Genomic DNA, 17,696 nt, shown 5'->3' with positions numbered 1-17,696 from the left:
TCCTTTGGTAAATCTGTGTGTAACGCCACAGGTTAACACAGTTGCATTGTTGTGTTAAGATATGGTGGTGTCGGGAGTACCCAAAGAGAATGGGATTCTTCATGCCGGTGAGATCGCAAGCATGGCTTTAGACCTTCTGGACATCTGCAAGACTTTTAAGATCCCACATAAGCCCAACAAGCTCCTAAAGATAAGAGCAGGAATCCATTCAGGTATGTTGAGGGCTGCAAAAGAGTCCTTCTCTGGTTTAACAAATGTTTCTGTAGGCATTTCCTCTCCATTAAAAGTGAAGCTAATTTCTTGACATGGGATGGAACACCTGATAGAGGTCATCCCAACAGAATAAATTATTGGATACCTGGAATATTTGGAACACAATGCAGAATACAACATTGGAAACACCACATGGCCCAAGTACCTTTGCTGATGTGAGTGAGGACTGCCTTTCTGTATCTGTTAATTGCCCTTTTCAGCTGTTCTCTTTGCAAAATAATGAGTTGCTTCTTGACTCTTTGATCTAGCCTTCAATCTCAGACTCCTAGCTCCCTGATCTAAGCTGATGTGTGATTGCAACTCCTTCTTGATAGCCAGCCAGAGTTAGGCATGTGCTGTGCAGCCCAGAATCAGCAAACTAAGCAGCTTACATTGTCTCAGCAAGAGATCATACCTTCTGTATTTTAATTCCCCTGGGGCTGACATGAAGGAATCAAAATAGTCATTTCTGCCTTCAGCAGGAGCAGGTTACTTCCTGTTCCTGTGTTGTGTTTTATCCCAGCCAGCAACTAAGCACTGCACAGCCACTGGCTCCCCCTGCATCAGGATGGGGGAGAGAATTGAAAGGGTAAAAGTGAGAAAACTTGTGGGTTGAGGTAAAGACACTTTAACAGGTAAAGCAAAAGCCGTGCATGCAAACAAAGCAAACCAAGGAATTATTTCACCACTTCCCATCGGCAGGCAGGTGTCCAGCCATCTCCAGGAAAGCAGGGCTCCATCATGCCTAACAGTTACTTGGGAAGACAAACACCATAACTTTGAACGTCCCCCCTCCCTTCCTTCTTCCCCCAGCTTTATATGCTGAGCATGACACCATATGGTCAGTTGGGGTCAGCTGTCCCAGCTGTGTCCCCTCCCAACTTCTTGTGCTCCCTCAACCTACTTGCTGGTGGGGTGGGGAGAGAAGCAGAAAAGGCCTCAAATCTGTGTAAGCACTGCTCTGCAATGAAAAACATCCCTATATTATCAACACTGTTTCCAGCACAAATCCAAAACATAGGCCCATACCAGCTGCTATGGAAAAAATTAACTCTAACCTGCCAAAACCAGCACATCCTGCTTTTCCATGTCATTACTGAGCGTTGTGTGCACAACTCCTATTGGCAGCATTCCTATCTCACTGCCCCTCAAAATATTCTGTTGTTGTGTTGAAACATGATTCTGCAGGTGCCTTAACTCATGCACACTACCTCCATCCCATCATCACTTCCCCCACCATTCTCCTCTGATGCCCTTTTGCAATTCCCTCCATGGCTCCGGAAGCCATCTAAGTCAGATGTATAATCCATATAAGACCATACTGACACTCAGTCTTTATCTTGTTAATGAATGAGATATAAGGTAAGGTAGGAAGCAGCCATGAGGTTCTATGACTGATTATGTGATTTAAAACCACAAAATTTATTGTTTTCTTTTCTTTAACAGGGGCAGTTGTAGCTGGAGTGGTTGGGACCAAAATGCCACGGTATTGTTTATTTGGGGATACTGTGAACACAGCTTCCAGGATGGAATCTACCAGTGAAGGTAACAAGGAACAAACTGTAGATATGGTTTTGACCATCCCTTAATGAATTCTGAAAAAAATGCTATGCTGAGTTTTGAGTCCTGTCCTGTTCAAATGACTGTAAGTCCTGTAAGAAGGGTGTTGATTTCTGGGTCCAATCTGCCTATGGGAAAATTATGCCAGTGATATTCTCTACAACCTTTGTAACAAGATCCCCTCATTCCCCAAGTCTCAGATAGGAATTTTCATGGCTTTGAGGTTCTCTATAATAAAAAAAGGTAAGAATCAGATAAAATGAGAGGTAAGTGGATATATTAGCTATTTCTATTCCTTCCTGGCACCCAGCTGAATTTATAGTAAAAATATTTTCATAACTCCTCTCTTTCACTGATAACTTCCTGTAATGGAGAACACTAGAGATGGTAGGACACCATGGGAGCTGTGTCTGTCTTTAACCAGTATAGAAGATTATATATATGTCCTCCAGCAAAGAGATTAGACAGAAATCTCTAATGATTAAATAGTGGAGATATCCTCACTGTCACTTCTTCCCAGGACATAAGAGCTCCATGTTTAGTTAACAAGCTTTGTCTTTAGCCAGTATGAGCATTTGAACCTCAACTTCTGAAATATTTTAGCCCGATCTACAAGAACTGGAAAAGAAAAAAAAAAGAAGAATGAGGGAGTGATTCAAGGTCAAACAACCTTGATGGCTTGTTTTTGTTTCTTTCATTCATGAAATGAAGCTGAATAGTTTTATGGCACACGTTGCAATGCTTTGTAAATGGATTTGAATTAGGCAAAATCCAAGGTGTTTTCAAGTTTAATTTCATCATAAAAAGTGATGCTTTCAAAATCTATCATGGCCCACTAAAAGTAAGGCAGAAAGGCAGAGGAGTGGTTTTACATTATGGCTTTGAAGGTTTAGCCTGGGGATTTGAGAATCAACCATGATCCATTCCTTCTCACTATTTTATACATTTTTCCAAAGCAAATACTAGCCTGAGTGGGACACATATAAATTTATTTTCCTTCTGTCAGTCTCCCAGATAACTCTTTTCCTTCTCCATCTCCTCCTTTCAGGCTCCTTCTATCATCTCATCTGAACTGCTTTAAAACTAATGCCTTCAAAATCTGCTTTCATCATTCTTCATATTTCATCTTTTGCTCTGTATGCCAGTCTATTTCTTATATGGCACATCAACACTATGAACTTAAGTATATAGACAGAGCTTCTTATCTTTTAAGCTTTTCTTTTATTTCCCTCTTTTTCCAGCCAGGACATTTGAGGATCTCAAATTACATTAACATACTTTAACCCTAAGATGATCACTTTAAAATAGGTTAATTAATTACTCGTCATGTAAATTAAAATTGCTCTCAGCTGGAATCTGAGTGCTAGTGTCTTGTTCCCAAGCAGGATTACCAGTTAAAATATCATGTATCTACTGGAAAGACTATTTCAGAGATATGTATCTGGATATGTTGAAACATATATTTCCTGGTCTACAGGGAATATTTTGAGACTTTCAATAAAAAACATTTAAAAAAGAAAAAGTGGACCTACAAACCCATCATTTTTTGATATAAGAAAAATCAATAGGACAATCTTAGCCAGCCCTACTATCATCTGGGATCTTTTTCAAACAAAGAAGCATAATGATTTACTCTGTGTCGCAGAATGATAAAGGCAAAAAGCCCCTAAGGATATTTTGGTAATTTTCCAGGTTTTGGCAAGATTTTCCTTTTGGGCAAAAGTAGGAGTATTCAGAATTTATTCTATTTGTCCTCCTCCTTGGTCCTTCCTCCATCATTTGCAGAAGGCAAGACAGCCAGGGTTTACAGGAAGATAAATTCTTAACAGAGGAAAAATCACATTGTGTAAGAAAAAAAGATAGTAGAATTATGCTAATATTGTCTGGTTTTGTCAGAGAGGGTTTTGTTCCCCTGTTTTTGTTTACAGGTTTGGAGGCAGAGCAAAGATGTCAGTTTTTTTAATGGTTAGACTTTGCTGAGAACTGTATGTGCAAAGAAAGCTCTGGCTCCTTATTGACCATGAGGTAGAACTATGTATGGTTTTCTTTGCAAGATGAAAAGGGTGCTCGTCAGTAACTCCAGCCAGGCAGGTATGAAGAGTAGACAAATAATATCAGATGTAGGTTGTGAAGAGTAGTGTTTGTCAACAGCCACATATTTGTCCTGAGATGTTCTCACAAAGAGGCTGGGATACTGGACCTTGTCTGTGAACATTTCAAATAACAGAGGAATGAAAGCAAAGACATGAAAAACATGAAGCGGAATTCATTAATGAGTCTTGAAGTCTTTGAGACACAGAGGCAGATGGGTCTGTCTTAGATTATGTCTTAGATTAGATGTTTAAATTATTATGATAAAATGACAATTGTCTCTCTTTCCAGCTCTTAAAATACAGTGCAGTTCAAGTGCATACCAGCTGTTGGAGCAGATTGGAGAGTATGTGTTAGTATGCCGAGGGAATTTACAAGTCAAGGTGTGTATGCAAAATTTATACTCAGCTTTTCAGAAAGGAGAGTGTGAAAGTACTCTGGAGTCCCTCAGTTTTAACCCATGCAGTCCTCTATGTCTCAGAGTCCTTGGGTTAGTCTATTTCCTGTCCCTGAAGAGAACGGTCTCAAGTTTTAAACCAGGACAAATTCCACGGGCTTGTTCATGGGACAACCCTGATAATTCAGAGATGAAGGACTTAGCCAAACTTGGAACTACTGTGTGGCATGTGACTTTGTCAGAACTGCTTGAAATTAAAAAAGGTCATTCAGAGACATCAGAAATCATCATAAGAGTTCCATAAGAGGACTAACATGCTTCTGGGCCCAGTTTTGGATGGGATTTCAGAGAATTGTTTTAATCAATAGTGCTGCTGCTATCTTTTAAGGAAAAGTTTTATGCCTCAGTTGTCCTGTATGTAAAATGGCTGACAGGCACATCAGTCTCCTTTTGGGACTTGCTCTGAGTTGTAATAAGAAGGTTATTAAACAAATTATGGGTAGTATTTTAACCCTGTGACTCATTTTCTTCCTTAGGGGAAAGGAGACATGGTAACATACTGGCTTGAAGGTAAGAAAGCCTCTGCCACCCAGAAGGCAGTCACCAGCACTTCTGTCACTCTTCAAGACCCCAAAAGAGCTTCATTTAGTTTGATACCAGGTGTCCTTCCCAATGATCCTCTCTCAAGTCCTCCTTACTAGCCACTCACCAACTCCAGCATCCATCCTGCTTTCAGTCTGTTAGGTCATCCTCCTAAATTAGAAAGTAAGAAAAGAGATACTATGCCCCTTTGGCCTTGGGGATGTATTAGCTCAGACTTTATTCACAAGTATCTCTCCCACCAGTAGCAGGAAAAATACAAAAAAGCAAAAACTCACCTTCAGCAATGATACGTAAGATTGGCACACCAGCTACTAGGGCAGAAGGTAGCTCCCCGTGTTACTTGTAGATTTGGTTTTGCTGGGTAGTGCCCTGCCAGCAGCCTCCACCACTTCAAAACCAGGTGCCTGGATATTCCAGCCTGTGAGCTGCTCCCACAGGAAAGAAGGAGACAGGGTAGTGTTGCTATTTAGTGGTATGATAAACCTTGTGGGTGTGATTGGTTTTGTTCTGTGAAAAGGAAAAATGAGTTGTGTATTGTGTTAAAAAGCAAGGCCCACTGAAAGAGGAGGATGAAGCAGTGCAATCATAGTTGATCTAAACTGAAATGAGAATCTGTGCTCCTGCTTCTGTTTCATCTCCATTGTCTGGAGCACTGAAAGAAGAGTTAAGAAGAAAATCCAGGGTATTTCCGTAGAGTCAACACTTAGTGATACCTGCCATCTTGATACAAAGGTCGAAAATCATGGAAAAGAAATGAAAGACATTGTATGCTGTTGTTAAACAGAAGAGAGTCCATTACAGCTGCTCTTGTCTTTAGCAGCTCTGGGATTTCCCTGAAAAACTGCTCTTAATGTTAGCTTATATTATGGAATTGCTGTGACTAAAGTGGCAGTGAACCTACTATTGCTGGCTAGCTGTCTGACTGTGAAATCAGCCAGCCCTCTGAGTCACTGTGTAATTTAGGATACAGTTTAGAAAATGTCATTCCTGAGCAAACATTTCCTGTAAAGAGAGACCCATCACTACAAGTGGAGTTATCTGTTGTCAAGTATGGTTCTGTAAGCATTGCTGGTGTTGATTTTCTTTAAAGACAAAGCATATGTACAGTGAACCCTATTTATACTTCTTAGGGTTTTATTTATGGCAATAAATTACCTTTCAGAGCTAATCTATTTTGAAGAGTTTAGCCAGTTCCTGTTGAACTGCTTAACAAACAGTCTAACAGGATTAGACATGTGAAATAGAGGAAGGAAGGATACCAAGAGTCACAGCAGTTCCACCATAATGTGAACTGGACTGGCCAAAGCTAACTGGGAGGAGGTGAAAAGGAAGAACATAGCACCATTTACTCCTTATTGTGCTCCCTTACCTTCCAGTCTGTCCCCAGTCCTAGGTACAAGTACAAAACCACACATGTAGATGCATTTTTTCTGGTATAAATTTGTGTAGCTGAAACAAGCAGCTGCCTAGTTGTCCATGTTCCCAATGTAGCTAGCATACTTTCAATGCTGAATATTTGCTGTGTGATAGTAATAGGAGAGTCACACTACAGTGCTTCTTCAGCTTCTGTGGGAAGTAAATGCAGTGGTAATGTTAGATTTCTCAGAGATGCCTAATAGAGGTAGAAAGCTAAATCCTTGTGAATTATGGAAGTCTTATTTGAAATACACAAAAAAAATACAGAACATTCTGTCTCAGAAGTCTGTGGGAATATTGTCACTTGAATGGGACCAGAATCTTAGCAAGGGACATACACATAGCTGATCTCATTACATGAGATCCCAACACAGAGTCCAGCCAAATTGTTAGAAATATAAATTTTTAATGTTTTCACATTTTTTCTATATTTAAAAGATCCTTTTCTCTATTTTTTTTTTTAATTTGATATTAGTACATGCTACAGTACAGTTACCTTATTTGTAATCTTAACAAAATAAATCTTTCAGTTATCCAGAGGTCAGAGATGTCCTTTAATACAACCATTTCCTTTATCCAAATGCTACTTAGATGTTGTGAAACTCTCTGCTCTATTATAGTGCTGCATGATTTATAATATAGTTTTATATTATCCTTTTAATGAGTTAGCATTTTTTACATTTTTATTAGAAAGGTGCCTATCATAGGGTCTTTTATCAAATGTGAATGTGAAAGCATGTGCTTTGTTATATGTTCATCTGTAGCAGTACTTTAGTTTTAACTGTTCTGCTTTATTTTAGTATCGTTTTTAGAAATAAAAGCTTTAAAATGAGTGTCTTCTGAGTTTAAAGTCTTCTAAATATAAATGAGTGATGAGTGACCATTAGCAAGCTTGTTGGATTGGCAGCCTTCACCACTGACATGTCCTTGGGTAGTATTCAAATTCTGCTGGAGATAGTAGAGAGACTCTTGCTGACTTCATGAGGCTTAGAGTCAGGTGGGTATCCACAAAAGAGGTACAGCTAGAAGAACACCAGTGTCAGCCTACCTCTCTGTTTTGTTTTTATCTCTTGATCCTCTCCTCAAACAGACCATCCCCAGAATGAGAACTAGATTATTGTCTAAGGACTGTTGAATTTGTGATATCTCTCCTAAGACTTCAAGCAGTAGTCCTTATTAATGTCAGTTTGTCTGATGACTGTGATAATATGAATGTTCTTGCTCCACAAGATAGAAGTACGGGGTAATGAACATTATAGATGCAAACAGAAGTGTCCTCAGTCAACTGGCAAGTATTTAAGATTTATCTCAGGCATTTTGACAGATGTAGTCAATGGCTACAGCCTTATTTCATTGTCAACGACTGAAGCAATGGGCAAGTTTCAGCAACATGAGCTCTATTTGGTTACACAAATTTTTTCTAGAAGTTAGACACAATGCAGCAATCGTTAGAGATTGTAGAACACAGCAAATTCAGCAAAGGTGGCTGCAGCATAAAGCCTGTGAGATGTGCTTTGCTTTTACCACTTGAGGATGGCATAGCTGCAGAGATAATTTTTTTCTGTATTGTTGTGGCCACACAGGCATACATACATGTAATAATGTATCTATAGAATATATACAATATAGAGATAATTATATATTATTATATATGTAAAACATGTCTGGCTATAAATATAACTGTATAAGGAGAGGTTTGTGCAAATCAATACCCGGTGTAAGGACACAAAATTTTTGACATTTGTTGCCTCAGGCTTGAACTCTGCAAGCATCAGTTTTTGAACGCACCAAGGGAACACAGAGTGCTGCTCCGCACAGAACTTCATATACAAGGGCAGGTGGTCTTTATAGTACCTGCAAACCAAAATGCTGTCCCTTTGGACCACTCTAAATCTATATCCTTGTGTGAGGCAGCACTTGTGACTGATACTGCAAATTCAGATCTGCAGAGTCCTGTTATAGCTCCTGGTATCTCTTGCTGTCCAGGAAATGTAGCAAGGAAGTTTGCTGTGGCTAACACTGTTGCTGCTGACTAAAGTCCTGATGGCCTTGGCAATGCGGGAAAGCATTTACCAGCTGAAGTATGACAACCAGCATGGTGCTCATCTGTGAGGTACTTTAAGTCCACAGAGATTCACATCCCAGATGTGCAGTTAGTCAGCTCATCTAGCAAGTATTCTTTTCTAAAATGGCACTCTATACAGATAAATATGTGATGTATTCGTCCTTTCATAGAAGCTTATATCCATACCAGAAAATGGGAAAGCTAATAACTGAGCTGAAGAACTGAAGATGATATGTACTTTATAGATCATGTCAGTTCTTCACTCAGTGGCCATTCATTGTTTATGGTCATGCAAAACAATGCAGAGGATACTAATACTGTATTGATGATGTGGTGATTCTATGGAAAGATTGTGCATTTTGTTTATTGTTTATTGTATCTCCATCTACATACAGGTGAGGATGCATGCAGGTACATTAAATAAATCACACAACGCAAAAACTGACTTATGAAAGTCTTTAATTAGATCGATAAACCTTCACTATATTGTTTCAGTTTGAACATTGAGAAACAGATTGAATAACCACAATATTTAAAAAAATCCCAACAAGTAAAAAAAAATGGTTGATGTATTTCCAGGTGTAAAACTTCCCAGATTTTATTCAAACCATTGGCATTGGAAAAAGACTGTGTTTTGCCACCAAAAAGTTAGTTTTTATCCCCTAGATTAGGCAGCAAACTTCTTTTGTTTAGCTTGTTATCGACATGTGCAGAGGGTCTCCAGTTCCATGGTTCTTTTTGTGTAAACAGAAAAGTTATCTGCTTCCTCCTACAGGTAATTAGTCAAATGAGAAAAATGAGTGTATTTAAGGAAAAGTGGAACAAAGTCAGCTGTTCTTTGCAAACAGTGCAAGGGCATAGTATGAGTGTTGAGCCTGACTGTGCAGTCAGATGATGCAGGGTTTCTTGAAGATCTATGTCTGAAGAAGAGATTGGTATGAGGTTTCCCAGAATGTAGAACATCTCTCTCTCCCACCCCACTCAGATCCCCAAAAGTTATTAATAGCCCTTCCATCTGAATTAACCTCAATAGTAAGAGTCTTTGGTTTTTTAAGAGTGTCTTTCTGGGGCTGTCCTTTCAGACCAGTAAAAAGACAAAGCTATGCAAGATTATTCTGATTATTCTCCAGCTGGCTACCATCTGCTTTTCAGCTAATAAGTACTCTGTCCTCCTAATTCCTGTCTGAATTTTCCCCTACTTCACACCAGTCAGTGTAAAACATTGGGTTGTACATTATTACATTCTAAATTGGACTTCAAAGATAAAATCATTTGCAATCCAATGTTCTCTCCAAAGAAAATAGGGGAAAATTCCCTTTCCTCCTAATTTAAAATTTGCTAAAATGCACTTTCTGATGTAGAGATATAAAACAACCAGTCTGAAATGTGAGAGAGTGTGTTTTGTAGAATTTGTTTGTGTGGGACCCCTAATGACTGAAACCTTCCAATAAGCATGTATGAGTCTACATGATGCTATTTATTGTCCCATAGTATACTAACCACAGTCCTCAGGTTAAGACAGGGAACAAAGCTACCTCATCTTCTGTATTTGTACCTCACCTTCATACTGCACTAGGTCTTAAGTGCATTTGTCCCTTTTAGAACTAACTTCTAGTGCCAGATTTAACAGTTTCCATACAGCAATAAGTTTGACCTTGAAGCCCCACATGATTTTTTTCTATTATGCCTTTGTGAATTTTGCCTTGGATTTCAATGGCAGTAGAATAGGTACTTCCTAGTCAGTGAATGCCAAATACAAAGCTACTGTAGTAGCATCCTTATGTTCATAAGTGCACATAATTGCTAATGATTCACTGCATTTCATAGTAAAATACAATGGTGTGCAAATAAGTGTTTTGATGAGATCTGGGTTTCTGGCATCAGATCCCTACTACATGCCAATTTTTTCTGTAGCTCTTGCATCCTTCTTCTAGGCAGAAAAACACTCTGTCCCTACCTGAGGAGCCTGTTCAGGATAAGCTACCAAAGAGAAGCTGCACATATGGAAGAATGCACTAAACATATTGCCTATGCAACTAGAATATAACACAGTTAATCTAACAAAGTAATGAAATACTGTCTATGAAGCCTTTTTGGTCCCTTTTGCTTTCATGAGTGATATTTCTTTTTCTGTTCTTGCCTCACTAGAACAAAGTACAGAGCCACATTTTCAAAGTATTTAACCCTTTTCCACTCCCTGAGTAATGAAACTGTAGGTTGAAAAAGTACTAGTACTGAATCTATCAGAATTGACCAAGGTTTCAAGGGTTTTACCAATGGTTTGGGGAAATGCTTTGCATTCAGCAAAGCACTGGAAAATTTCAGTTTGCAATAGGTAACAGAGCCATGATTTCACAGTCAGGATGTAACATTGGTTACAATGAAATGGTCCTGGGACATTTAAACTCTGTGTATCTTGTTGGAAGAACCCTTTGTCCTTGAACAGGCACAATGGAGTTCTTAGAAAAATTTCTTCTCCTAAAGGATGGAAGGAATTTTAAATTGCAACAATAGGCTTGAGGCAGAAAATTTGGGTGAGGTCTCAGAAAGACAGAGGGGTCCTCTGAGCAGATCTCAAATTAATATATCGCTATGCTTATGCCTTCTGTGACCTGCTCTTGCGAACAAATATGTACTGTAAACACACCTATGCATGGTGCAGTGTTTTTAAGTAACAACATTAAGCATAACCATTTCTGCATGCATCTGAGAGTAGGGTAGTCAGGGCTAATCCATGCAACTGTTCTGAACAGAAAATAGACCGTGATTTAAAAAGCAATGATAGCTGGATCTCCTTGCCTGGTAAAGACAAGGTCTGGAATTCCTCCACTGACAGGACTGTTATATTAAAGGTAATGCTTACTGATGAAAGTTTGCTGGAGAGGATTAAAAGTGAATTCTAGATCTGCTCTCTGTGTTGTTTCTGAAGACTGGACATAAAAGGGCCAGTAGTACCAGAGAAGTAACAAATCTGCTGACAGTCGTCCCAGTAGGGATTGCATGTTCAGACTGTCTGCAGTGTTGAAATGGGCTCAGCATGAGCAGCTTTGCAGCTGATGCCCCATGCTGTGTTGTAAGAATCTGTCAAGAAAACTCCTCTAGTCTACATATTAGGGAACTCCTCTGCAATGTTTAATATGATCGATACTAGAAACTTACACAGAAACCTTTCAAGACTCGGAAAATCTCCCATGTCAGAACTGCATTCTCTAGCAGTATGGCTTTACAGGCAATGTGTTGAGATTCAAGTTTCTGAGTGCAGATTGTGCTCTGCATATAAATATATCAGTCCCTAAATGCTCATAAAAATCAGGCTGGAAGTGCCTTTGAGACCTGGCAGTTACCCATCTCTAACCCATCACTACAGCACCTTTAGTGTGAAAGGTATTACGCAGAGGTGCAAAATGCCAGGCCTGTGCTGCAAGAACTGACAATTTAGTTGGATGTCTCAACACAACAGCTTACATAGAGTGGATGATATAAGGTCAGATTCTACCACCCCGGTCAAGAGCAGGAGCTCATTCTGCAGTCTGGTATGTACCAGGAGAAATGATGAGAGGGGGTCATAGTGGCTGTTACTCTGCTAATTGCAACATAATAAACAGTTACTGGAGCCAGGACTGTGGAGCAGTTGGATCAGATGTGGAGGAACTGCCTGTGGAAGAGCACCACATTTCTGCAGAATGCAGATCAAGAACACAATACTGATCCCGAGGGTCACACACCCTGAGCGCACTCACCTCCCACTCATTCCATTCCAGGCAGAAAGGACCAGCTATTGCTTAGTGCCCCAGGAGGACAAACTGCACACTGATTAAAACTCCAAATTTTCTGTTAAAGGCTTTGCAATGATCAGCTTGTATGACTGTAAAACTGCTATTTGTGACAATAGAAATTTAAACAAAGAAACACAAAATTGCCCTGTGTACTATTGATCTGTGTATTTTTTCTTAAAAGAAGGTAAACTCCACCATAGCACTGTGACAAATGCTATTCTAAAAATAAATTTTATATATCTTAGGAACCTTCTCTGAATGTCCAAATCATTGGATTTCTTCAAACGCTAATATATGCCCTGCCACCCGTACTGTAGGACCAAGCAATATGTGGCAATTGAATTCAATGAGACCAGGTGCTAAACCCACAAACAGAGCACCTCTACAACTGCATGCATTGTTTGGAGGATATCATTGAGGACAGGAGTAGCATTTTTACCCAGAGGTGTTTTAAATGTAGCAAGGAGAGAAGCTCTCATCTCTGGATCATGGCTTGGAATCACATCCTAAGCTGTGGTGTCCTGAAGTCAAATTCAGAGCCAAGACTAGAAGCTGCCTCTGAAAAGCAATGTGACTATTCCTGCTTGTTCCAAGATCAGCACTGGTCCTACAAGTTCTAGTGGCCATCAGAAGAGACCACATGAGCTGAATGAAAATAAAGCCCCAGTAATTCTCAGGCCTGGGCATGGTACCTGCATAAAAAGCTTGAAGCTGCTGTCATGCCATCTTTGATCAAATAAGCAGTAGGTTTCTATTGGTAAAACTATAGTGTATGAAAAATCTCACTTTATCTAAAAAAAACCCAACAAACTACCACACACAAAAAAAATCATTTTTAAGTGGACAAATTCTTATTTTTAAAATGTCCAAAAAATCCATTTCCATTTCATTCTCTGCTTAACTAGCAGAAAAGAAAGGAAAAATCACAGAGAAAGAGATTTCAGGGGCAGTACTAATATATTTATTTAACTTCAAATTCCCACATGTTCAATAAAAAACTTCAGTGGATTATGGTGGATTAGCCTAGAAATATTGCTTAACTTGTATTTTGTTATGAAATCTTACCTCAGCTAAATGAACGGAGAAAGGCATTGCCTGTAAATATCACATTTTAAACATACATTTTTTATATCTCTTCCTATATTGTGGGAAATTTTCACTCCCATTAAACTTGCTTTCATACAAAAATTCTCTTGTTTTTACACTAAGAATGGAATAAAGCAGGACTCAGATCTTCATGGCTGTATCTCAGGTTATATATTTACCATTCTATTTGTCACTAGAATTTGCTGTCTTGCCTTGTAAAACCCCATATAACTTTTGTCAGGGAACATCTAATCCTACACAAAATGGAAAAACTTGACCTCTTCCTATATATATTTGCAGAGCTGTACAAATCTAGGTTCTCAGCGGGCTGACGCTTTGCTCTCTTATGCAAGGCAAGTGATTGCTCACAACCCCAGCAAAGGCAGCATGCAGCTACCTGGTAGCCTTTTTTCTCATGGTGGGTCTGATCTTCAGGGATGCTGAACACCCATGGGCACATGCTGAGACCCTCACCTGCTTCCCTTGGGAACAGAAAGTGATGAAAGACCCTATTTCTCATCATGTTCATTAGCAGTATTTTAGCTGTTGGCTTCAGAGGTCATGAAATAAGACTTCCCAGTGCTATCAAAGAGCTGCTCTGCACGTTGCAGAATAAGGTCTTGGAGTGACTAAGCCTGCAGGAGACTACCTGCCTGACAACAACAGAGTGCTTTTATGTGGAAGTGGGAGTTGAACATGTCAGGGAGAGGGTCTGTTTTTGTGGAATTCCTTTGCTCAGTGGATAAAACTTGGGCTGCACTGAGTACAAGTTTATTTACTCCCACAGTACTTTCGCTGCATGCCAGAGCCGCAAAGTTCCCTGTAACTTGAGGCTTTACCTGACTCAAACTAGCTAGTATTTTTTTAATATATCCTAATAGCATCCTGATGCCCCAGCAAAGACTGGCCAAAGTGTTAAAATATTTTTTGGTCTGAAAGAAACCAAACTATCTTCTGTAAAAAATTGTATTTCCTCCTTCAGAAAACCTCTTCAGAAACTGGTTGTTTGTAACGATTTGACATAGGTTTCCAAACAAACAAACAAACTAGCAGGTGCATGAAGTTTCCATTCGCTTTCCAAACAATTCCACGGGCAGTGAAAAATGGCTCATTTCAGTGGAAAATTCCTTGCCACTTTCTCCACATCTCAGGTTGCTACAAAAGAAAGGCTGTTTTTCTTCTCTCCTACCCCGGTAATTCAATACATTTGTTTGGTACAACTTATGGTTGACAAAAAACAGCTATGTAAGAACAGTTATTAAGACTTCCATCACAGAGGAACTTTTTGGAGTTATGAGAGTTTAGTTATAGGAACCGGGACTTTGAGAGATGCTAGTAAATTACTCCATGTTTTAGTAATCATTACCCTAAGACCTCAACCCTTAGAGCAGCTGCTTAGCATGCACATCGTATTATACCACATCTCTGTTACCTACACAGTACAGGTCAGATAAGATTTTTACACACAGCATGGAACATGCAATTTACTGTTGGACAGAATAGCCAGGATTTGCGTTTCTGTATCTAAGCTGCAGGCTCAGATTTTGAATGGTTAATCCTCATTACTCACTTCATATTTCTCTTGCTATGCATCCATAAGCTGTGAACAAAAACATCTGTCAGCCAGGTCCTCTATTCCCTCCCCTCCCAGCAAAGCATGTCTTTGAGACCCTTGAGTGGACTGTAACCATTCATCACCCATAGAGAAACATCTGGCATTTTAGAAAAGGCACATGAAAATGACATTTTCGGAAGAGTCAGGTCCAGCTCTGAACACAACCCATAGAAGTCTATTCCCTAAGTGACTTTAGAGGTACTGAAATGTATTTTTAAGACCTGAGTCCACTGACATCTGCTCTGAGTCCCTGCAAGGACTGTGTCATGATCATGTAGTAATCTACTTGTCAAGTATGCCTATAAAATCCAAAAGCATTAGAAACATTCCAGTGAACTCGATACCAGTGGGGAATGAAGTTAAAACCTGTACCTTGCATGCTATTGGTGATGGATTAGCCTTTGAAAAGTCCCCTAAGCCTATCTGGGTCCTAGGAGATTTTCAGAAGAGGCCAGAGGTCAGCACATCAATTCCTTGAAACAGAGGAAAATAAAATCCTGCCAGGAAAAAGAAGGAAGAGAGACAAATCACTTCTACACTCCCTAACATCAGCCAGCTATTGGAGTGCATGCTGACATCTCTCAAGCCCTCCAAAAATGAAGTGACACTATTGCTAAGTCCTATTCAGCCATAGACCACCACATTCTTTCCTACAGACAGCTCCAAGAGTTTTGATTCAGCTCTGGATCTCAGCTGACAGCCACTGCTGCCCTCCTGCCAGTGTGTCTACAGGCTTGGGTGCAATAGGCAGCAGGAAAATAAAAGGGATGGAAAAAGAGGAAATAAAATAAAATTGTAATTTCTTTTTTCCCAAAATGAAGAATTGAGTTCTTTAACCTTTAAACATGCTTGTTTACTTACAGAAAGAGTATTTCAGGCACAAAAGGTTTGAGTATCAGTCACATACCAGGTTAAATTGTAATAGTATCAGGATTGTCCCATGCAGTGCAGTCAGCTATATTATCCCCTATGAAGAAGTTGAAGTTGTAGTTTTTGTATACATACATATATATATATAAAGTATGCATCTTTCACACTATGGTCTCCTGGTCTGAGTTGACTCCAGTAGGGTTTATGTAACAACAGTATCTGTCATAAGGGCTGTTCTCCTTGTAAGAGCAGACAATGATACTGTCTTTAGGAGCAACAAAAATGTTGTCTTCAATGTCTGGGCAAGCAACGCTGTCCCTGGTGGGAGAAGAGCTCTTCTTCTCCAAGGCACTGTATGTGGAGCCATCTCCCACGAACACATTCCCCGGCATCTCTGGGTAACAGGTCTCCAGGTATCTCAGCATCTCCTCCTGCTCCACCTTTCTGATGAGGCTCTTGCACTCTCCCATGGTGGTGGTGGTGGTGGTGCAGATGGACACAGAGTCCTCGCCCCGCAGCACTCTCCTGTCCTTCTGGTATGCTTTCTTCGCCAGCTCGTCGCAACTGCCCTTGCCAGACTCCAGGTCCGAGGGGGTCCTCAGCAGCTCCATCACGTCCCGGTCCGCGACTTCCTTGCAGCACGGACACTTGTTCTTGGGCCATTTGGTGCAGCCGTCGGTCTTTCTGGTGAGGGCAATGGCGGCGATGCCCGGCAGGCAGATGGCCGGCCCAATGGCCAGCAGCGGGATGTCCCCCAGGGTCTCTCCCTTGATGCCGGACACGGTGAACATGAAGCCGAACACCAGGAAGACGCTGACCAGAGCCACCACCAGCCCCGTCCGGGGGTTGATGTCGTCGGGTCTCATGGTCCGCGCCATCCTGCCGGCGCGCAAGGGACCACTTCCCTTCACCGACGCGGCCCCTCGGGGCAGGGGCCGGGTGCTCCCCGGCAACTGGCTGAAGTTTCCCGGACGGTGAAGCGCGGAGGCCCCCGGCGGCCGGCGCCGCTCGCCTTCCCCTCGGCGGAGCCGCAGCCGGAGGGCGGGACGAGGACGGGGAGACGGGACGGGGACGAGGGCGACGACGGAGACGGGACGGGGACCGGGACGGGCAGGCACCGGTCCGGGCCGGCGGGCGGGAGCCGTCCTGCCTCCTCCCTCTCCCAGCCGCTCTGAGCCGCGCTCCGCCGGCCGCTCCGCTAAGGCAGCAGCGGCCCCCCCGCCGGCAGCCCCGCCGCGCCCTCCCACGCGTGACGGCGGGCACGCGTGGGCGCAGCCGTGGGCACGGGGGTTGGGGCGGGGTTGGGGGGCTCAAGCCCAGCAAAAGGGCCGGGGGGGACGGGGGAGGGGGCACAGAAGAGGGACCCAGGCGGTTTCTAGCAGCCGGCGGACGGGGAGCAAGGGGCCGCCAGGCACACCTGCCCTCCTCCCTCCTCCTCCCTCCCTCCCTCCCTCCCTCCGTCCTTCCTCCTCCTCCTCCTCGCCCAGCCCCGCCGGAGCCCCGCAGCAGCCGTGAGTACGTGCACCGCCCACGGGTGCCGCCGCGCGGGGGGCTGCGGGCTCGGAGGTGGGGTGGGGAGGCTGGGGAGGTTCCCCCCACCTGATGGCCAGCCACCGCGGCTTCGCTGGCGGCTGCCGCCACGGCGGGCAGCCTTCCCCTTCCCGGGCGGAGGGGACACGGTCTGGGAAGCCGGCGCCCGACCCCACCGACGGGCGTCCTTCCCCGCGGTGCACCGGCCCCCGCTTCGGAAAGCAGGGACGGCGGTCCCTCTGCACGGCACACCGCCCCCCCCCCGCCCCCGTTCCCAAAGCCCCTGCCTTTGCGGGGCTGGGATTTGCGGGGTAAATCCTCCTCCGGACAGACAGCAGCCCTGCCCCAGACTCCCCTTTCCCGGGTTAGGTGCAAGTGGGGAACAAGGCTTTAGGAGATGCTGTGCTGCTGCTGCTGCTGAATTTCATCCCGGAG

At 42.4% G+C, this 17,696-nt stretch overlaps 2 protein-coding genes across 2 annotated transcripts in view; one reads left to right on the top strand and one right to left on the bottom strand.

Moving 5' to 3' along the window:
- The window catches only part of LOC142027149 (atrial natriuretic peptide receptor 1-like), a 40,436-nt gene extending 35,435 nt beyond the window's left edge, over positions 1 to 5,001 (top strand). Inside the window, exons 20-23 of the mRNA XM_075020835.1 lie at positions 60 to 212; positions 1,699 to 1,797; positions 4,195 to 4,286; positions 4,837 to 5,001. Of these exons, the coding sequence (XP_074876936.1) occupies positions 60 to 212; positions 1,699 to 1,797; positions 4,195 to 4,286; positions 4,837 to 5,001 (509 nt within the window). The remainder of the gene's footprint in view (positions 1 to 59; positions 213 to 1,698; positions 1,798 to 4,194; positions 4,287 to 4,836) is intronic.
- A 10,772-nt stretch (positions 5,002 to 15,773) lies between these two features.
- Positions 15,774 to 16,886, bottom strand: TMEM215 (transmembrane protein 215). The gene has a single exon (XM_075020577.1). The coding sequence runs from the start codon at positions 16,607 to 16,609 to the stop codon at positions 15,893 to 15,895; it is 717 nt and encodes a 238-aa protein (XP_074876678.1). The 5' UTR covers positions 16,610 to 16,886; the 3' UTR covers positions 15,774 to 15,892.
- Positions 16,887 to 17,696: the final 810 nt, after the last annotated feature.

The sequence above is a fragment of the Buteo buteo genome, chromosome Z (genome assembly GCF_964188355.1).
Source record: "Buteo buteo chromosome Z, bButBut1.hap1.1, whole genome shotgun sequence".
NCBI classification, from domain to species: Eukaryota; Metazoa; Chordata; class Aves; order Accipitriformes; family Accipitridae; genus Buteo; species Buteo buteo.
Note: the sequence above shows the minus strand (reverse complement) of the source record. Positions and strands in the feature narration are given on the sequence as shown.